Here is a 20,815-nt window from a genome sequence, read left to right on the forward strand (position 1 = left end):
CTATAGATCTCACTCGCCCGCTGTCCTTAACCACTTAGTCCTGTTAATAGGACTAAATAATAGATAAATAATCTTTGTGTGGAATGATAGCTGCAGGATTTTAGGTGCTCAGTTTTACTTAAACCTTATTCAACACCAATGTTTTAAGGCGCTGAAATGGATCCAGGTCTTCCGCTGGAAATTTGCCCACTACATACTGTGCTTTTAATTGTGACATTTAAATGCAGAGGACACATTTTTTTGTACCACCGTGTGCTGACACAGTGGACACACTTCTGTCACACTTCTGTCTGCACGGATCATCCTCCATAACATAACTTTTCTAATTTAGGGGGCAGTGGTGGCCTGGCGGTTAAGGAAGCGTCCTTGTAATCAGAAGGTTGCCGGTTCGAATCCTGATCCGCCAAGGTGCCACTGAGGTGCCACTGAGCAAAGCACCGTCCCCACACACTGCTCCCCGGGCGCCTGTCATGGCTGCCCACTGCTCACTCAGGGTGATGGGTTAAATGCAGAGGACAAATTTCACTGTGTGCATCACGTGCTGTGCTGCTGTGTATCACATGTGACAATCACTTCACTTTATTTATTTTTTTATTATTTATTATAATTTGCTCCGAGGGAGTAAATGGGGACCTGGTTTACTATCGTGGGAGCCAAAAACTTATTCCCAGCGCAATAGTAAATGGTCTGTCGTACTGACAGGCCCAAATCAATTAAATTCACATCTATTAACATAATTAGTTATATTTTATTTTGTGTTACTCCGACATATTTATGTGTGTTTTTTTAGCTACCTGCATTATATATTCAAGCCTGTAACTGAAGTAAATATCGGGGCGCTGTGCTTTACCTCCTGCCCAGTAGGGGGCGCGCTTGGTCTTTGCTTCTTCACGTCAGCGCGACGTTCGAAGCGGGAGTCTCGCGAAATCCAGCCGCACGAAACGAACTGAAGAGAACCGAATCGGCCGCGAAGGTCCGGTCCAGCCGCGCCATGGCTCCGAAGCAGCGGGGGAAGAAGAGAAGCGTGGAGGCGGACACGGACACGGACGAGCCCTCTGGTCCCCGGAAGGGAGCGAACAAGTTTATCGGAGCCCACGTGTCCGTCGCGGGTGAATAAAACATTTTCATTTTACTAAAGATGGGCGCTCGGATAATTAAATACATTTTCAACGTGTTTTAAGAAATCGAAGGTCCCCACTCGCGACGTAAATTCATTACTAATTCCAATGGAGTTCAAAGCAAATATTAATCGTAACTCAGACGTTCAAAGGTTCAATTTATATATATATCATACTGAGTAGTGCACCAGGCTGAATAAAAATTCTATGCAATGAATCACATTTGAACTCTTGCTGCTACAGCACTAGATTTTAGTAGATTTTAGACCGGCGACACCGTCTTGGTCATTTTGGTCCAAATATTTTGCAGAAACGTTGTTTTACCGAAGTGTTGCGCAGTTTTGACACCCGTAATACACTGAAATATTCTGTGCTTGTGGAAGTTGGTTTTAACAAGTCAGACTTGATTTCTGTCTGCTTGTGTGGCCTTTGTCAGAACTTTATATTGAACTTTGCAGTAGTAAAACTACAAAGTGACATGGTGAAATGTGTCCTCTGTATTTAACCCATCACTCTTGGTGAGCAGTGGGCACCATGACAGGCGCCCAGGGAGCGGCGTGTGGGGACGGTGCTTTGCTCAGTGGCACCTTGGCGGATCGGGATTCGAACCGGCAACCTTCTGATTACGGGGCCGCTTCCTTAACCGCTAGGCCGCCACTGCCCCGATCGTCCTTATGCGGATTGGAGGTGGTGGCACCGACAGCTGAACCTGGGCGTGTGTTGATCAGGGGGCGTGTGGAAGGCGGTGGAGGCCAGCGTGGCGATGGGGGCTCGCAGCTTCGCCCTCTTCCTCGGCTCCCAGAGGTCCTGGCGGAGACCGGCCCTGGACGGCGCGGCGGCGGACAAGTTCCGGGCGGCGTGCAGGACGCACGGCTTCCACCCCGACCACATCGTGCCGCACGGCTCCTACCTGATGAACTGCGGCTCCCCCAAGGAAGGTCTGCGGATTCCGCCGATTGTTTTTACGATGCGGAGTATTAATTGACTAATATAGCCATTATACATTCTAATTTATATTGAATGAAAAAAATAATTTCTTTAAAGGGTGTGTAGTAGCCTAGCGGGTAACACACTCGTCTATGAACCAGGAGACCCAGGTTCAAATCCCACTTACTACCATCCTGTCCCTGAGCAGGACACTTAACCCCGAGTGTCTCCAGGGGGGGACTGTCCCTGTAACTACTGGGTGGTAGTAGCCTAGCAGGTAATACACTCGCCTGTGAACCAGAAGACCCAGGTTCAAATCCCACTTACTACCATTGTGTCCCTGAGCAAGACACTTAACCCTGAGTGTCTCCAGGGGGGGGGACTGTCCCTGTAACTACTGATTGTAAGTCGACTCTGGATAAGGGCGTCTGGTAAATGCTGTAAATGGAAGTCAAATAAATGTCAGAAGTAGCATTGAATAAAAAATACAAAAATCACCCAGGATACAAGAACCAAAGCAAACTTGGGGGCTTAAATCGTTTTTTTGTTTTGTTTTGTTTTTTTATTGCTTTTATTAATATGAACAGCCGCAGTGTCCTTCCTGAACGTGTCCCCTGTCTGTTTCTTCCAGACGTGTTTGAGAAGAGCCGGGCCATGCTGGTGGACGAGCTGAGCAGATGCTGCGCTCTGGGTCTCCACCAGTTCAACTTCCACCCTGGCGCGGCCACGGGCTCCAGTCCCGCCGACTGCGTGGAGCGGATAGCCCAGGCGATCAACCACGCCCACCAGCAGACGCCCGCAGTCGTCACGGGTAAAAGGCGCGGTCACGCGAGCGGAGGCGCCTCCCTCCGACGTCGGCAAATCCTTGTCTCTTGTCGCCAGTGCTGGAAAACATGAGTGGACAGGGCAGTACGGTGGGCGGCCGCTTCTCGGAGCTGAGGGCCATCATCGACCGCGTGCGAGACCAGGCGCGAGTCGGGGTTTGCCTGGACACGTGCCACGCCTTCGCCGCCGGTGAGGAAGAGCCGCCCTTCTCCTCCTACCTCGTACATCGCGTGTTTCTGTGTGACGAACCTCCGGTGGTCGCTGTCAAGGTTACGACCTCTCCGCCGCCGGTGGGGTGGAGGCCACGCTGAAGGAATTTGACCGGGAGGTGGGGCTTCGTTACCTCCGGGCCGTCCACCTCAACGACTCCAAAGGTGGGTCTCGCTGTTTTACCTGCTCACCTCACGGAGTTTCGTGTTTTTTTACGTTTAAACATTCCTTAACTGTCAGGAAAACTTGGCTGCCACCTGGATCGCCATGAGGACATTGGCCGCGGAGAAATCGGCCTGGACGCGTTTCGCGACATTGTGAACGACCCGCGGCTGGACAACATCCCGCTGATTTTGGAGACCCCGGGCAGGTGGGTCGGACTCGACGTTCTGGTCACGGCGTATTTTAAATGGTTAAGTGGGTGATGCTCCCTCTGTCGCTCACTCTCTCTCTCCCTCTCCAGACCAGGATTTGAATACCCGGAGCAGATCAAGCTTCTTTATTCCCTGTGTGAAAAATGACACGTTTGTTGAGTCTGTTCAAGCTTTTCTCGGTTCATGTTCGTTCTTTGTTAATTGATTCGTTTTGTTTTTTTTTTTTTTTATTAAATGGTTCGCTGTTTGAACAGTAGAGGGCGCCAGTCCGTCAAAAATAAAGGTTCTGGAAGGTCCTAGACCTTCACCACTGACGTCCTCTCCTGCCACCCCATCTTAAATCCATTTACTCTGTTTAAAAAAAAGTTTTCTAAAAAGTCTTTTGTTTTTTTTTGTTTTTTTAAACTCACCTGCTGTGACGGTTTTTCTAAATTATTCAGAAATTAAATAACATGAATTGTGCTCAACATTTCAAAAGTTCAATATTTTTGTCACTCATTTTAGACAGAGAATTTCATATATAGATTCATGAAATATTTATAGCATTTCTTTCTTGTCATTTTGATGACTTATTGCTTACAGTTCATGAAAACCCATAATTCAGTGTCTCAGGAAATCTGAATAGTGTAGGAAAAGTTGAATATTGGAAACTCGTGGTGGCTGGAACACACACACACAAACACAACCAAAGTGGAAAAATTAGTGCATTTATTTACAGCGCAGGCAAGTTGAAGCGAAGCAGCAAACCAGCCGACCGAACCAAAGACCAGCGCTGAACGACGACCCGCATTATACACAGGGACTCAAGAATCTCTTCTGTTTTCCCCTCCATGAGCGCCAGTCTGCTGTCTCTGTGCAATGAATCAATATGTTCCACGATGTACCCGTACCTGAACGCTCTAGGAGTGGGACAATAAAATTGCGGCATTTCGTTTCCTTTGGCTCATATTGCAGTTGTATCAGAGACGAGTGACATGTAAAATGTCACATCAGGATTCCCAGAGTGAGTAGTGGGTGTTGCTGTGAGACTCTGCAGCACAGCACACGGTGAAACGTGTCCTCTGTATTTCACCCTTGGTGAGCAGTGGGCACCAGAACAGGCGCCCGGGGAGCAGCGTGTGGGGACGGGACCTTCATCCAGGGGACCTCAGTGGCACCTTGCCGGATCGGGACTCGAACCGGCAGCCTCGGATTACGCACTGGAAGTTGCACAGTAAGCTGTGCAGCGAGGACTTGGCGTGTGTTGATGTGGCACACTGAAGACGTACGGGGTGTCGTACAGCCTGTGGGTGGGTGGGTGTACGTCCGAAGCTTCCTGTTTTAATGTTACAATGGGCCATTGTCTCCGCGCCGAGTCCAACTTCCTGACCGATGAGAATTGACGGAAACGGGCAGAGTGTAAACAGCCGTTCCACGCCACCCTGGACCCCGACAGGAAGCTCGTTAGCGCTGTTCTTTCAACGCAGTGGGCGGGGCAGCGTCGCTGGGCAAAAGCTCCAAGCCCAGGACGCTTGTGGACAGCGGCCAACATCTGGCTCTCATAACCCTCCAGCTCGCGATGCAGGCCGCCGCGCCAACGGCTCTATAAATATTTGCTTTTGGGCAAAATCCTCGGAGGGAAATTTAAAAAAAAAAAGGGGTAGAAACGAATGGCTATGAATTCCCCGCCACCCACGTACACACGGGGACGGAGGGAGGGAGAGAGAGAGAGAGACATGGTCTCATTCTGCAGCGGCCTTGGACAGGAAGGTGTGGATCAGGAAACCGACAAAATGAAAACAGTCGGCCCTGCGTTCAGCGAATCCGGAACTCGGGCGGCTGAAACCCCGGAGCAATGAGGTGGGCCGATGTGGACAGAAACGTCCGGATTATAATTCAAATGCCCCTTTCTAGCCCTTCCTCCGCACCCACTCCGGGACGTTCGCATCGCGCTGGCCTTGTTTCTCCACAGCAAAGCTCATTTGATGCCTGAAGAGCGCTGAGGCCACTTAATCGGTCGCTTCTCCTTCAAATGCATTATGTCCCAGGATTCATAGCACAAATACATTTACATTTACAGCATTTACCATGGGGCATTTACCATGGGGCAGCTCCCTGGGCGCCTGTCATGGTGCCCACTGCTCACTCAGGGTGATGGGTTAAATGCAGAGGACAAATTTCACCGTGTACACCGCGTGCTGTGCTGCTGTGTATCACATGTGACAATCACTACACTTTACCAGACGCCCTTATCCAGAGCGTCTTACAATCAGTAGTTACAGGGACAGTCCCTCCCTGGAGCAACTTAAGGTTTGCTTTTGGGACACAATGGTAGTAAATGGGATTCCAACCCGGGTCTTCTGTTTCATATTCAGTGTGTTACCCGCTAGGCTACTACCATTTTTGTAGACCGCACCGTGGCATTCTTCTGCTCTTCTTCATTTCCGTAACTCCAGATAAATTAGTTTGCGGCGTACAAAGTTCATTACCGCCAAGTCGGGTATTAACTAGGCAACGACAGGCCTGGAAGTTCCGGATCTGCACCTGTGTTCGGCGTGCCAGAGACCCGCCCTGCTGTCGTTGAGTCCTCGTTGCGAACCAGGCGCCCTTATCCACTTACAATCAGTAGTTACAGGGACAGTCCCCCCCTGGAGACACTCAGGGTTAAGTGTCTTGCTCAGGGACACGATGGTAGTAAGTGGGGTTTGAACCTGGGTCTTCTGGTGTGTTACCCACAAGGCTACTACCACCCTGCGGTGTACCACATCGCTTCAACATCGCCAGCCGTGGTTCAGTCAAACATGTTCATGATAAAAGCCAGAAGCCCAGAGAGCAGGTGATGGGTAAAGAGACACTGAAGGTCAGGGGTCAGGGGTCACCGGCACATTTTTTATTTATTTATTTATTTATACCAGCATGGATGAAAGTATCCAGATAGACGTGGCTGGTTTGCTGGAGTTCCTTCCCCAGAAGCAGGCGGACCCTCTGATTAAAAACCCGCCTCCCCGGACCGGCCGCCCCTCAGTCGGGCAGCAGCGGCCGCCGCACCGCGGCTCGGGTCTCCGCGTCGGTCCTCCAGCTCCGCTCCGCCGCCGCTGCGGAATTCGCATTTTTACGGGATCGACGCTGGTGGAAAAGCGAGTAAAAGTCGGAGTGAAGTCGGTGAGTGAAGGAGAATAAATATTTAATCTAATCTCCTCTGTATATATACAGTATATATATATATGGTATTATGAAAACTTTATATATATATATGTGTGTGTGTGTGTGTGTGTGTGTGGTTTTAAAAAAATATATAGTATATATATATGGTATATATGGAAGTAGCCTAGCGGGTATTACAGACCTATGAACCAGAATCCCACTTACTACCATCGTGTCCCTGAGCAGGACACTTAACCCTGAGTGTCTCCAGGCGGGGACTGTCCCTGTAACTACTGATTGTAAGTCGCTCTGGATAAGGGCTTCTGGTAAATGCTGTAAATGTAAATGTTTTATATATATATATATATATATATATATATATATATATATGTGTGTGTGTGTGTGTGTGAACAAATTTTTAAATTATAGTGTAGAATATTACAAACCCACAACCTTGGATGCACAGAAGATGTCTAATAATAAGCATTTAAAGTCCATGTAAAGCAATTATAACTGATCTGTCACCTACAATATGAACATGAACAGTGTCTATTATTTTAACAATTGTTTTCTACTAGAACAATAAATAATATGCACGATTCAACGTTGCCATCTTCATCTGAGCTTCTTCGTGGTGTATATTTGGTGAGCAGTTGTTCACCGCCGCGCAGCTATTCGTGGAAGCGCCTGAGAAGAGTGTGGCTGCGGCGAACAGGCCGCGGTGACGGGCAGGGGCGACCCGGTTGGTCAGATGTGACCTTCGTTGTCCGGTGTTCGTTCGGAGTTGAGAAACGTCCGGGCCTTTCGCTCTGGTTAAACAGTCACGAGTGTGCGGCCAAAGAGGAGATAAGAGTTGGTGTTATCGGGGAGCAGCCCGGCTCCGTCGGCCGAGTCCGTAATTCCCCGCTTCCCGTCTGCCGGGACACCGCCGTGGTGGCTCTGATCGAGCTCGGATCTTGCGGGTTTCCCAGCAGCTCGTTTTCTGCAGAATTCATCTGGGGGTTACATTCCAGGCGCTGTGTGTGTGTGTGTGTGTGTGTGTGTGTGTGTGTGTGTGTGTGTGTGTGTGCGCGTGTGTGTGTGGATGGCCCTCACCGCCCCTCCTCTTCTCCTCCACAGCGGTCGAAGGAAACCGTCCAAACCGCGGCAGCCGAGGGGACGGCTGGGAGCTGGAAAAGACGGATGAGGAGAAGGGAGACTTCAGCAGGACGTGTGGCTGAAAAGGACGTCTCTGGTGGGACGTCTCTGGCCTGCCTGGTGACAAATTAACCAGGGCCGGCTCGGTTTTCGAGGGAAAAAAGGTTTAATCACAGCAGTTGCGGGCCGACATCCATTCCCACCCGGCTTAAAATAACCGGGAAACGCATTACGGCGATAAGGCGGCCTGAGTGCTCCCCTTATCTCGCCGGCTCCACTTCTACTCGCCGAGAACGCGGGACGTTACGCATGTGTACATGTGAAAATGCAGATCCGTCTCGATCAAAGACGGGACGTCGAGAGCGAGGCTGCCGAACGTCTCGGCGGCTCTGCCAGATTCGTACGTTTCTACGGCCGCGGAGGCCGGCCAGCGATCTCCTGCCCAGATGCACAGAAATAGATTCTAACGTTTAGTCTCGACGACCACATTCAGAGGATTTGACTTTTTTCACTTTTCGACAACTAAGTGGTTCGCAGATGTGAATCTGCAGCTAAAACGGGACTTTTTCTGGGTTCTGAGCCGGCCACACCGCATACGGTTAAAGCTTTCCGGAAAGCCGGGACGTGTTTTGTCCAGTTCGGCTGGATGAGGACACCGCAGGACGATTAGATCTGAAGCAGGAACCTCCAGAAGGGTTCCGAGTGGAAGGCGGCACCATGAACTTGGGGAAACTCTCCGGGCTGAAGGGCCTGGTGTCCCATTCCCACGGGAAGCGGCGCTTCAAAGGCGACCTCACGGCCGACATGATCAGCCCGCCGCTCGGCGACTTCCGCCACACCATGCACGTGGGCCGCGGCGGGGACGTGTTCGGCGACACCTCGTTCCTCAGCAACCACGGCGGCTGGTCCAGCGGCGATGGGGACGCCGCCTCCATGCCGGACAAGGCCGAGGGGTTCCTGTCCCGGACCCTTCGCCACGTCCGCAGGACCCCCGACAGGCCCCGCGGCGACCCCAAGGATCTCTCCCCGCCTCCTCCGCCCATCTCCCCCATCGTAAAGAACGCCGTCTCCTTACCCAGACTGGACGTGGACCCGCCCCGCGGCAGCCCGGTGAAGGTCCCGCCCTTCAGCACGCCGCAACCCGCCACTGACTGCAGGCTGTCCTACGGTGAGACTGAGCTGTGGGCATCTTCACCTTCATACGGTTCAGGAGACACGACACCTGGCCCAGCTTCTCATGACCGGGTCGGTTTCTGATCAGGCGATCCACGTCGAAACGAGATATTTCTGCCGCGGTGTCCCCACTATCCTGGGGTCACGACCATAGCGAATAACTAAAATACAGGGTGGTGGGAGCCTAGTGGTTAACAAACTCGCCTATGAACCAGAAGACCCAGGTTCAAACCCCACTTACTACCATCGTGTCCCTGAGCAAGACACTTAACCCTGAGTGTCTCCAGGGGGGGACTGTCCCTGTAACTACTGATTGTAAGTCGCTCTGGATAAGGGCGTCTGGTAAATGCTGTAAATGTAAATATCTGGTGGACGCGCCCTCCCTTCATATTATTACCCGACCCTGAAGGAATCCGGCGTGTGAAACCCGAGTCACGGGAGGATATTTTTATCCAAACGTCTCGAATTAATCACCATCCTGAGTAGGAGAGGATTACTTTTATTTATCTGACGCCGAATTCTGCGTCTCCGCGAAACGTTATTGTTACTCAGGCGACCAAAAATAAGGCAAAACTGACTAAAGAGGTGAAATTCCAACTCCAGAAATGCAGAAAAAGGCATTAAAAGAAACGACATATGAACAAGTAATGAAAAGCTCGCTCTAACCAGGGCTTTTTCTGCCGTCTGCTGGATGTGAAGGTCAAACACTTTAGTCTACGGTTACGGTCTTTTATTACCATCAAAATTATCAGTGTGCATAAACGAAATGGATGTTGCATAAATGCTGCAGAATATCTGAATATATATATATATGAGAAATTCATCCAGTAACAGGGTTTTTGGGGGGATTTTGGGGTGTACGTGAATTTGAACAAGTCACGCCTCTTGGTTAATATCTTGGTTTCCGCGCAGGGCTGGAGTCTGGCTTTGTCACGCTGCCTCGCCTGTCCCGTTCTGAGCGACAGTATCAGCAGGCCACACCCACCTGCTCACCAGAGATCACCCATGATTCCCTCTGCTTCTCCAGCTCCCCGTCGGGCTCCCTCGCTTCGTTCACCGTCGACCTCGGCCCGTCCCTCCTGAGCGAAGTGTTTGGCCTGATTGATGGCCGTGGTGATGGCCAGCAGGATCTTGAGGACATCGCCCCGAGCGAGGAGCCAGATCTCGTCTGTCACCTGCCCCTCAGCAGGGGCGTCGACTCCTACGCCGCCATGTCTCTGGTGGACTCACTCCTGAGGGAGGACTTCAGCGGCGGGTGGGGCGACGAAGCCGGGCGGGGCAGAGCTCAGCCGGAGCAGCGCATGGCACCCGCACGCTTCCAAAGGGCTGCAGATGTGCTGGCACGTCACTATGGGAGCCCGGGGTCACGACCTTCTGCCCGCGTGCACTCCAGCAGTCCCCACCAGAGCAGGGCGCCGTACCTGTACCCCGACGACGATGACGAGATCAAAGTATAACCGTGATTTTGGAACCGAACAGCCTCCAGGACGCGAGAAGGTTGCACGAGAGCGCCCCCTGCAGTCAGTTTCTTGTACACACGTTATATGCAGAGGAAGTGATACCACGACCGGCCTCCAGAGCATCGCAGGGGAACCCCGCCCTTGTGCTGTAGCCTGAAATACAGGGTGGCCACTTATATGGATACACCTTAATAAAATGGGAATGGTTGGTAACATTGAACACATTTTATAAGTGGCCAGAAACTTGTAAATAACTCATGAAAGAATAAAGTTGCGTTAAAACCAAGCACACCATTGTGTTTCTTGTAAAAGTACCAATACATTTGATGTGTCACATGACCCTCTTCCTATTGAAAACACAAAAGTTGGATCCAATGGCGACTTCAAAATGGCCACTATGGTCACCACCCATCTTGAAAAGTTTGCCCCCTCACATATATTAATGTGCCACAAACAGGACGTTAATATCACCAACATTCCCATTTTATTAAGGTGTACCCATATAAATGGCCCACCCTGTACTATCGAGGCTGCTTCATATATTCCTGACTCGGTAACGGGGGACCGCAGCAGGTCGTACAGTAATATTCACGTCTTATTCAGCCCCAAGTCACTCGGTGATTATTGTGCTACCAAAGACAATGGATCAGTGGATTTGTACGCTTTTGTACGCATTTATAATTAAGGACAGAGAGGTGGACGGTCCATCGATTGTTTAATACACACAAAGAGAAATAAGTTATGAATGAGCACAAAACATTTGTAATGAATTAAAAATAATAATTAATTTCAATAAGCTTAAAAAAAACTATTTACACGTATCTGTAGTTACGTCAACCGGAAGCATCGCGGCGCCCTTCAAACGGGAGGCAGCTGTTCGCCCCCGGCCTGGGGGGGCAGTGGCGGGGGGAACTTGGGGGCGCGGACCACGCCCTTCTTCGCCGACGCCTTCTTCTGCAGCAGAGGGTCCGGTCTGGGCGTGGGCCGAGGCCGGTCTTTGGCCGCGGCGGCTGGGGCTTTGACGGAGTACATGGGGACGGGGGATATGACAGCAGGGGGGGTTCGAGCGTCAGGGGCAGGTTTGGTGTGGGTCACGATGGAAGGCTCTTTTGGCGCGTTGGGTTGCCGATGCTGTGTGAAAGACCGATGAGCTGCAGGGGACGATGAAGAATGTCAGAAGTTAATTAGCCGCCCTTTTCCAAGCTGGACCTCTTAATAAATTCCAAAAGCTGAATGGAGAAGTTTCATATGAGGAGGTGAAATTGGAGGTGTGGTCCTCCAAGTTCGGTTTGTGTCTTCATCGGCTCTCCTGACCTGTTGCATGCACTCGATTTTTTACACTCACGTTTAAACGGGCCGGCGAGCTTCAGCGCGGGCTCGGGGGAACACGGGGGGGGCTCCGAGGAGGGTCCGGAGGCGCCGGGGTCCGCGGGCGGAACAGACCGAGGAGTTGGCACGGGCGCAGGTCGAGCGCTCCGGCTGGCGGCGCCCGGGTCCCCTGCGGGCAAGCCGGCGCTGTGCTGGTTCCTGACACGAGGAAAGAAGATGTCAGAGGTGTGGAACGAGAGAAATGGTAGAAATGGTGGTAGCCAGACGAGTGACAGACTCGCCTATGAACCAGAAGACCCAGGTTCAAACCCCACTTACTACCATCGTGTCCCTGAGCAAGACACTTAACCCTGAGTGTCTCCAGGGGGGGACTGTCCCTGTAACTACTGATTGTAAGTCGCTCTGGTAAATGGCGTAAAAATAAAAAAAACGATAAACTGACAAATTCTAAGGAAATAATAGTCAAAAGTTACCTGTCAGTTCTGAGGGACGGCACGCGGGACACCGACGGCAGGGGACCGTCTTGCACGGACCCTTCAACCGCCGTTAGAGCTGGACTGGTTGGGGCGTCTGGGAGTTCAAATGCCGCCTCTGACAAGCACAACGTGAAGTAGACGTGAATGCACAGACACACCCGAACAGACGCCCCACGAGCCCCACGCTGCCGCGTACCTTCCGGAAACAGCCTCTTGGAATACTGTATGAGGGGCTCTACTATCGTGACCACCTGGACCGAGGAGGCTGAGGCCATGTCCAGCAAGGAGCGCTCCCTGGCCAGGAAAGACGAGAGGCGCGCGTTCAGTAGGCCCGTCGGGTGTTCGCCGGCAGCACCGGGTGAGGAGGTACTCACCCCTCCATCCTCGGCCACAGCAAGTTGGGGCCGAGCACGATGGCGACGTTGCTGGGGGTCATCCTGTTTACAGCCTGGTGCTCGGCCAGACAGGCCAGGAACTGGATGAGGTACCTGAAGGTGACAGAGAGAGACTTTTTGTTTATGAAGGCTCAGTGGGGAGAAGAACTGCCCCAGAGCCGATTATGTAATAACACCACAATTATTAACCTGCAGCAATTATGTATTTTAATTGATGAAAAAGTCAGAGTGCCTCCACTAGCGTAACTGAATAAGGGACCGTCTACAAAATGTTTACAGAGAAGGAAAGCGACGGCAATATTGATCATTTTCTGCAAAACTCCCACAGGAGTTTAACTCAATTAAATCTGTTAAGCTAATTGATCACAACATGTCTCACATAGTCTCATATGGCCATATTAAGTGAAAGGGAAGTGATTGTCATTGTGATACACAGCACACGGTGCACACAGTGAAATTTGTCCTCTGCATTTAACCATCGCCCTTGGTGAGCAGTGGGCGGCCATGACAGGCGCCCGGGGAGCAGTGTGTGGGGACGGTGCTTTGCTCGGTGGCACCTTGGCGGATCGGGATTCGAACCGGCAACCTCCTGATCCACCCACTTATCAGACCGCGCTCCGCATGTTTTACATGACATGAACAACACGACTGTTTCCAGTCAGACAGACAGACCGAAGGTTCTTGTAGTTTTCTGGCGGCAGCTGTCTCAGCACGGCTCTTAACTTCTCCAGCTTGTCCTGCACTTCTCTCTCTCTAAAGAAGGCAAATGGACAAATAAACAAATCGTGACTAAATCGTGCAAGATGACGTCGTGGGCTACGGTATATTAAAGGAAGTTCCACAGCTTACTCTGCAGCTTTGAACCAATCGTTATACAGTTCAAACGTCATGAGGGGTTCAGGCAGTTCTCTGAGGTAAGATTTCAGGGCCCCTGTCAATGCAACAGAATCACATGAATGCAGATGACCAAAAGAAACGCTGATACAAGAACATCTACGTCGTTATGAACACGTACGAACACGTTCATGATGTACAACAGACCCCCGGACCTGCAATTGCGTGAGGGTCGCTGTCGAACTCATCATGGTCCACGGTTCCTCCATCCAACGAGGCCTTCAGCCTCTTCACCGCGGAGGCAGCAGCTGCCAGCCGAAACAGACCCTGGCAGAAGACGCAGTTGGACAGGATGTTCAAGCTTCTCCCGATACTAACAAGACGTGTGTGGGCAATAAACTGTTCATGTTAATAAAGTCAGATAAATTGAAAATAAATTACCAGGTGCTGGTAAATCTATTTTTTACAGTGGTTAAGAGTATCACGAGACACTCACTTCTCTAGGCATTTCCAATATTTGTCCACTCCCTATGTGAAGATGTGTGTGTGTGTGTTCTCACTTCCTCCCTGATGCCCTTCTTCAACAACATCTGCACACACTCCTGGATGGGAAGAGCAATCTCGCGGCCACCGGACTGCAGATGCGCGAGTAGCGGCTCCCCGTAGACTTTCCTCACCACGCCACATGCAGGGGCATCTGAGCACGCGTGCAAAAACACACACGACAGCTAGGGGTGTAACAGTCTATTAACTGTGGACAGATAACCAGCTTTTATTTTGACACTAGTGCCAGTGCGGTCCTCGCCATTCACTCTTACCATCACGCATTTCATCAGAGGCTTTCACATTGTGTCAGGGACATATACTGTAGCTCAAACGCAATTCCACATCTACGTTTAAAAAAATTCTAACAGATGTCAAACAGCTCCTTCTGCATTATAATATACAGCATGTCATGCTTCAATGGCAAACATGTAGTGAAAAAAAATGATTTCGCATACATTACAGGCCAAAAGTTTGGACACCTTCTCATTCAACGTGTTTTCTTTATTTTCATGACCATTTACGTTGGTAGATTCTCACTGAAGGCATCAAAACTATGAATGAACACATGTGGAGTTCTGTACTTAACAAAAAGGCCCCGTAATCAGAAGGTTGCCGTTGTTAACTGAAATTCTGATTAAATTTGCATGCCGTTCAATCAAATCAAATCAAGTATTGCTGTCCATTAGAATCAAAATCAACTATGATTTTATATTTTTACCCACTCAAACACACTCACCTGACTGACTGTTGCTCTCTTTGGCCTCACTGATGTTCTTCTCCAGGTACGTTAGGGAACTCTTGTGAAACTCAGCCTGCAGTTCCAGCAACTGTGTGAAAGAAACTTGTCATGTGGTGGAATTTCCCCCAAGACTAATAAAGGCAAAGGACTCCTAGATGTCTTTACAGTTTTATTAGCATAAGCATAAAAGCAATTATGCTTATGCTAATTAGCATAAGCATAAAAGCACTGTCAGGGTGCTGCGCTGTGCCCATTCTCTGTGCCAACTGTGTTCTCTATTTCCTGCAGTAGCCCACACACAAACACACACACACACACACACACACACACTTCTTAATCTGACTTCTGCCTGTCTGTTGCCATTCTGCTGAGGAGAGTTCATGGCATGACCTTCCATCACGGAACATTCACGTTTTTACCCAAGCACTTCACATTTTACATCAAGCAACACACACACACACACACACAAATGTGGGACGCCTACTCTGATGAAGTAGTCAGCGTAGTTGTCCTCCTTGGTGGCAAAATGGTAGAGATCTGCAGAGTATTGATCCTGTGGAATGATTATCACACACACACACACCTCTTCAGGATGATTCTGAGACGCAAATACAGACAGAGATTCTTAAAAAAAAATTACTTAAGACATAAGGTTATCACAATTACACTGGTCTAAAGCTAAATCAGGCAAATCTACAGGGTGGGCCATTTCTATAGATCCACCTTAATAAAATGGGAATGGTGGGTGATATTAACATCCTGTTTGTGGCACATTAGTATATGTGAGGGGGCAAACTTGTCAAGATGGGTGGTGACCATAGTGGCCATTTTGAAGTCAGCCATTGGATCCAACTTTAGTTTTTTCATTAGGAAGAGGGTCATGTGACATCAAATTTATTGGTAATTTCACAAGAAAAACAATGGTGTGCTTGGTTTTAACGAAACTTTATTCTTTCATGAGTTATTTACAAGTTTCTGACCACTTATAAAATGTGTTCAATGTCACCAACCATTCCCATTTTATTAAGGTGGATCCATATAAATGGCCCACCCCAAGAACATTTTAGTATTTGCAACTCTTATAGCAAAGAGGACTGGTGATATTACTGAGTATCTGAAGGAAAGCTCCCCTTGGTATTTTATGATTTTATAATATTTTATAATACCAAGCAGCCATTTCTTTTCTTTTTCCCACCAAAAAATATAAATGTCGTACAATATGATCTCATGATCCTTAATTGGATGTAATTTTAAATGTACAAAAACCTGGGCAGGATGAGAGGGTTATGACTGAATGTGATTGCAAAAGATCCTTTTAAAAAAAAAACTTGCATAAACCTTCTAGCATAAGTATATTCTAAACTTGGATCAAACATAGTACATAATAATATAACCCTACACATAAATTTAACCTCAGGAGCCAGAATAATGACTTTTCCTCATGTGAATGCTCATTGGTTGGTGTAGCCAGTTCACTTCCTCTCAGCAACTGCTGCAGTCCATTTGACTGGCGGGAATGCAACAGCCAATCAGAACTGAGAGCTGCACACAATGCACCTTTTGCACTTTGACTACATCACCGTGGAAGAGACTGAACGGGGGAATTTTAACACTTTAACCTCACAAGGCGTGTGTCACGATTCATGGGAATATGAGAAGACACAGAGCGACGAGCAGACAGTGAGCGAGCGAGAATGAGACAGATGGTCACCTTGATGCTCTCCAGCTTTCTCCAGGCCTCCTCCACCTCCTCCCTCAAGCCGTCCTGCTTCGCCTGGGGTCCTGTGCTCGTCTGTGATCTGCGCGTGAGTCGAATTTCGGTGACAGTTTCAGGATCACCGGCTCATCGTTCATAACAAAATTGCACTGGCATGCGGCCGATGCCCACCTGTTCCGTGCTGCATGCCAGTCCGTTGTGGATTTGGCAAAAAGTTTTTTGTTCCTCAAGATGTCTGGCAGGTCCTCCTGAAAGCCAAGGCAGACGATCATGCGTCATCAATACATCTTCCCTTACATTATGAAGCACCCAGCTGTGGAGGACCTTTACCTCACTCAGTTTATTGAGAGGTTCCAGGACCTCCTTCTCCAGCTTCATCTCAAAATCAGCAAGGGTCTTGGCCAGCAGACTTTGTACAGGGCAGCACATTTCCAGAACTTTCCTGGAAAAGCACAGAAGAAAAGAAGATCTCTGTTAATGGAGACCAATTCAATTCCAACAACAGCCATGGTTACAGGGAGGGCAAAAGATGACCACCTAACGGACGAGTCGGGATCAAAGTCCTTTAAGCTTTCTGCCATACTGAAGGAGAGCAACATGAGAGGAAGTTTTTTCTGCACGGACACAACAAAGTGGGAGAACTAATATTAATACCAACAACGATGTGAAAGAGACAAGCAGACATATTTTTCAGGACATTCATGGTCACCATGCGTTTCTCTGCATCTAGGCCTGGTTGGCTCTGAAGGCAGGACAGTAGCTTCTTGTGGACATTCTGGGCAGCCCTTCTGGTCGGCTCGACGCGCTGCTCCACCTAAAGCCAATGAGATTTTCAGCATGAGTAGAACACGTGACACATCTGGCCTCAGTGCAATAGAAACATCTGTGGTTGAACCCACCAAAACTAAATCCTCCGTCAGAAGGTCTGTAGCATCCTGCGACCTGCTGAATTGCACAGAGTCAGTGTCATCACAGACAGATAGATAGACAAGAACCCTTTATTGCTGTGTACGGAGAGGTCAGGAAGATAGTGGAGAAGATCAGAAAAAAAGGGATAGAAGGAGGGGAATAGAAAGAAATGTTGTTCATTGAAGGAACCTTCTATAATGTGAACATTGTGTCATGTTGAGGGCAAATTACACATTGAGGAACACGATCATCAATACAACGTCAGGGTTGTGACAGACATTAATGGCAATTCTGTGCTAGTATCAGTATTGTTTACACATTTTCAACAACCTTTTAAAACACGTTTTGGATTTTTTAAAGCTGAATTTGAAGTGCGACTGGTACTGACTGACTCAGCTTGCAATTTAGCATGCAAATATCAAAGTTTGAATATGAAGAGAGTGAAAGTGAAGTGATTGTCATTGTGATACACCACAGCACAGCACACGGTGAAACGTGTCCTCTGTAGAGCAGTGTGGGGACGGTGGGCACCATGACAGGCGCCCGTGGAGCAGTGTGTGGGGACGGTGCTTTTGCTTAGTGTCACCTCTAAAGAACTCTGAAGAACTCAGCCTTGATCAATGTCAGTGTGACTGTGACTTACAGGAAGTGACATTATTTGATCATAGTCTCAAAGCAATCTTTACACTCATTGCACTATTTATAGTCTATGCAAATGTGGCAGGATATGATGAAAACATGCAATAAAATTTGAATATGTATGCATTCATTTAGCTCAGGACTAGTGTTAAGAAAACTTTAAAAGCACAGTCATCCTGTGCCAAAACCTGTCTCGGTGACTATGGTCCCAGCTGTACGAGCTGAGATCTTGCATGGAGCTCCTGACCGATGGAACCTTGCAGTTAGACCATCACCAGCTGCCTGGTGATGGTCTTGTAGCACCTTCCAGCCTTGTGTAGGTCCACCATCTTGTCCCTGACATCCTTGGAAAGCTCATAGGTCTTGGCCATGGTGCAGAGTTTGGAATCTGGTCAGATTTATTGCTTCTATGGAGGGAGTTGAGAGGCTCCCAGTGTCAGGTCTGGGAGCCAGAAAGCTTGCTGATTGATGTGGGATCAATTACATTTTTCATTAATTCAAATGCTAATCAATTCATACATTTTTAGTGCATTATTTAGAATTTTTTTGTCATAGTTCAGTCTCTCACCGCTCAAATAAACCTGAGGATGAAATAAGTATTTGCCCCCATTGTATCTGCCTGATGGTCACTCTTACATCCTCTGTATTAGGTAGCTTGCATCCAAAATTAGGGTTGGGCGGAGCTTTTATGGTGAAGACACATCGTGTGGAGGAAGTGGCTTTGACCCGTCGTTCACCTAAGGCCCTGTCCTCAAGAGTTCCGACAACGGAACAACCGGCCCGTTATTTTAAGCTTGGCAGTGGCATGACCCACTTCGCTAGGCCACACGCGAGTGGCTTACAGCAGCAGGACAGGAAGTGCATGAGAACGGAGCTCCACACTCAGGAGCGGTGGCGGCGGCAGCAGCAGGTTCCTCCTCCGCTGTGACTCTCGTTTCAGCTTTTCTGTTTTTGTCCTCCCACATCACGCACAAGCTCAGCACGGGCCCAGCTACCTCGGCTCAGTTGTACTCTGGGGGCGGAAGAGGCTCTCAGAAGCTGAATGCGAGTTTCACGTAAAACGCCATTTACGTTGGTGACACGCCATGCACACATTTTCTGTCTCGATTTGGAACATCGGACCGCGCGTTTCCGTCCGACAGACATTCGCAACGATTTACTGCAAGAACACCAACGTAGCGAAGCTTCTTTTTTTCTGAATGGAGCCATGTGGCTTGTCACCCCCAGTGTGTACGTGAGGGTGTGTGTATGTGTGCACACACGTTAACTCACACGTCTCTAATTCTTACGTCAGCACAGGGACAACACAGCAGAAAGCACAAATTTACCGCCATTTCATAGCTTCGAGTTGATTTGCTCCTCGCTCGGAACTGTTGCTACGCTCGACACACTTACTTGGCCACGGAACCGAACTGCTTGAGCAGGTTGAACTGTTTCAGCATGTCTGTTGTCAGTCTGTGTTGAGGTCCTGTCGGGTTCGCGTGCAGCTCCGGGCCGTGAGGTTCTGGATGATGGGACTCCGTGTGCTTGCTTGCTTGCCAGCTCGCCTCACCTCGCGCAACAGCACACGCCTCAGCGTAAAGAGGAAGTTGCAAAAGGGAAAGAGCTTTAGATGTCAGATGCAGCGAAACCCCAGCAGCTGCTTCTGGACTGGTTCAGGTGGACCCTCACCACTAACTGAGATAACTATTTAGTTGTGTGAAAGGTTGAACGTTTTAGATGATATAAAATAAAAAAAAGCGAAAGGTAATTCTGTGAAGTATGATTTCTACTGGCCTGTTCCTGCCTGTGGACGCAGCGTGGAGATCCCTGCTTCTGTAAATGTGTTGATATCAGGATATGAGACTTTCTGGTGTCATACTCTGTCCAGACTCGTGTAACCTGTTTACTATTGAATAAAACTTCTTCCTTTTAATGCGCAGCCCTTCATTGGAATCCATCAGCGACCTTGACCTTTGACCACTTCGCAAGTGAATGTACAAAATGAAGAAAGTCCCTCATGACAGCAGAGGAGGTTGGACAGACAACAGAAAGATATCTGACCTCAGCTGCTACCAGAGCGGATGTATAAAAAGCAGAAACACAACTATTCATCTCCACCAAAACCAAACTAATATTCATTCCAGCATATTCTTCACCTCCCCAGGACCTTGGTATCCACCTGAACAACTCTCAGATCTCTCCTTCTACAACTGCACGCAACCTTGGAGTAACTATGGACAGCCAACTCTCGTGAACTCACGTCACTAATCTTTCCCGCTCATGTAGATTCCTTCTCTACAATATCAGACGGACCCACCCTTACCTGTCATCACAGGCCACCCAGATACTGATTCAGTCCCGAGTGATCAACACAACTGGGTTACTGTAACTCCCTTATAGCTGGTCTACCTCTGACTGCCATCCGGCCTCTTCAACTCATACAGGTCACAGCAGCACCTTCCCAAATTCTCCACACCACCACACTGCTACGTTACCTCCACTGGATCTCAAAATCCCAGAGTCTGCTCCATCCGGCCCCTACAACTAATATAGAACTCAGCAGCACCTTCCCAAATTCTCCACACCACCACACTGCTACGTTACCTCCACTGGATCCCAAAATCTGCTCCATCTGGCCTCTACAACTAATATAGAACTCAGCAGCACCTTCCCAAATTCTCCACACCTCCACTGGATCCCAAAATCCCAGAACCTGCTCCATCCGGCCTCTACAACTAATACAGGTCACAGCAGCACCTTCCCAAATTCTCCACACCACCACACTGCTACGTTCCCTCCACTGGATCCCAAAATCCCAGAATCTGCTGCATCCGGCCTCTACAACTAACATAGGACACAGCAGCACCTTCCCAACTTCTCCACACCACCACACTGCTACCGC

At 49.1% G+C, this 20,815-nt stretch overlaps 3 protein-coding genes across 7 annotated transcripts; 2 read left to right on the top strand and 1 right to left on the bottom strand.

Annotated features, from left to right (window-relative positions):
* Nucleotides 1-541: 541 nt before the first annotated feature.
* LOC114795185 (probable endonuclease 4) lies at nucleotides 542-3,916 on the top strand. 2 transcript variants are annotated; one of them, XM_028988104.1, is made up of 7 exons: nucleotides 542-1,109; nucleotides 1,847-2,056; nucleotides 2,677-2,856; nucleotides 2,928-3,059; nucleotides 3,140-3,244; nucleotides 3,321-3,450; nucleotides 3,544-3,916. In XM_028988104.1, exons 1-7 carry the CDS (start codon nucleotides 992-994, stop codon nucleotides 3,599-3,601), a joined length of 933 nt encoding a protein of 310 aa, XP_028843937.1. In that variant the 5' UTR covers nucleotides 542-991; the 3' UTR covers nucleotides 3,602-3,916. The 2 variants fall into 2 exon arrangements, with proteins under 2 accessions (XP_028843937.1, XP_028843938.1); XM_028988105.1 differs by lacking the exon at nucleotides 1,847-2,056.
* Nucleotides 3,917-6,459: 2,543 nt separating this feature from the next.
* cdc42ep1a (CDC42 effector protein (Rho GTPase binding) 1a) lies at nucleotides 6,460-10,633 on the top strand. Its single transcript, XM_028988099.1, has 3 exons — nucleotides 6,460-6,595; nucleotides 7,697-8,882; nucleotides 9,800-10,633. Exons 2-3 carry the CDS (start codon nucleotides 8,432-8,434, stop codon nucleotides 10,342-10,344), a joined length of 996 nt encoding a protein of 331 aa, XP_028843932.1. The 5' UTR covers nucleotides 6,460-6,595; nucleotides 7,697-8,431; the 3' UTR covers nucleotides 10,345-10,633.
* Nucleotides 10,634-11,049: 416 nt separating this feature from the next.
* Nucleotides 11,050-20,375, bottom strand: sh3bp1 (SH3-domain binding protein 1). Of its 4 annotated transcripts, none has more exons than XM_028988033.1 (18): nucleotides 19,327-20,373; nucleotides 17,283-17,325; nucleotides 17,093-17,197; nucleotides 16,921-16,997; nucleotides 16,714-16,825; nucleotides 16,555-16,631; nucleotides 16,378-16,465; nucleotides 15,151-15,219; nucleotides 14,664-14,754; nucleotides 13,942-14,078; nucleotides 13,597-13,708; nucleotides 13,397-13,478; nucleotides 13,220-13,300; nucleotides 12,527-12,640; nucleotides 12,349-12,446; nucleotides 12,150-12,267; nucleotides 11,693-11,874; nucleotides 11,050-11,498 (listed from the first exon to the last, which is right to left on the bottom strand). In XM_028988033.1, the coding sequence occupies exons 1-18, from the start codon at nucleotides 19,371-19,373 to the stop codon at nucleotides 11,206-11,208; spliced, it is 1,926 nt and encodes a 641-aa protein (XP_028843866.1). In that variant the 5' UTR covers nucleotides 19,374-20,373; the 3' UTR covers nucleotides 11,050-11,205. The 4 variants fall into 4 exon arrangements, with proteins under 4 accessions (XP_028843866.1, XP_028843865.1, XP_028843862.1 ...); XM_028988032.1 differs by having other exon boundaries at nucleotides 17,283-17,328; XM_028988029.1 differs by having other exon boundaries at nucleotides 12,150-12,446; nucleotides 17,283-17,328; nucleotides 19,327-20,375.
* Between the last annotated feature and the right edge of the window lie 440 nt (nucleotides 20,376-20,815).

This window comes from Denticeps clupeoides, chromosome 8, assembly GCF_900700375.1.
Source record: "Denticeps clupeoides chromosome 8, fDenClu1.1, whole genome shotgun sequence".
In the NCBI taxonomy this organism is placed as follows: domain Eukaryota; kingdom Metazoa; phylum Chordata; class Actinopteri; order Clupeiformes; family Denticipitidae; genus Denticeps; species Denticeps clupeoides.

Bases quoted from the DNA above. Each gene is read 5' to 3' on its own strand.
- cdc42ep1a (XM_028988099.1), top strand. From the start codon at position 8,432: ATGAACTTGGGGAAACTCTCCGGGCTGAAGGGCCTGGTGTCCCATTCC. The intron at 8,883-9,799 runs GTGAGACTGAGC...GTTTCCGCGCAG, and splicing joins TGACTGCAGGCTGTCCTACG to GGCTGGAGTCTGGCTTTGTC.
- sh3bp1 (XM_028988029.1), bottom strand. From the start codon at position 19,373: ATGCTGAAACAGTTCAACCTGCTCAAGCAGTTCGGTTCCGTGGCCAA. The intron at 15,220-16,377 runs GTGACCATCTGT...ATCATTCCACAG, and splicing joins GAAAGCTGGAGAGCATCAAG to GATCAATACTCTGCAGATCT. The intron at 14,079-14,663 runs GTGAGTGTGTTT...ACGCGTGCTCAG, and splicing joins AGAGAGCAACAGTCAGTCAG to ATGCCCCTGCATGTGGCGTG.
- LOC114795185 (XM_028988104.1), top strand. From the start codon at position 992: ATGGCTCCGAAGCAGCGGGGGAAGAAGAGAAGCGTGGAGGCGGACACG. The intron at 3,060-3,139 runs GTGAGGAAGAGC...GTCGCTGTCAAG, and splicing joins GTGCCACGCCTTCGCCGCCG to GTTACGACCTCTCCGCCGCC. The intron at 3,451-3,543 runs GTGGGTCGGACT...CTCCCTCTCCAG, and splicing joins ATTTTGGAGACCCCGGGCAG to ACCAGGATTTGAATACCCGG.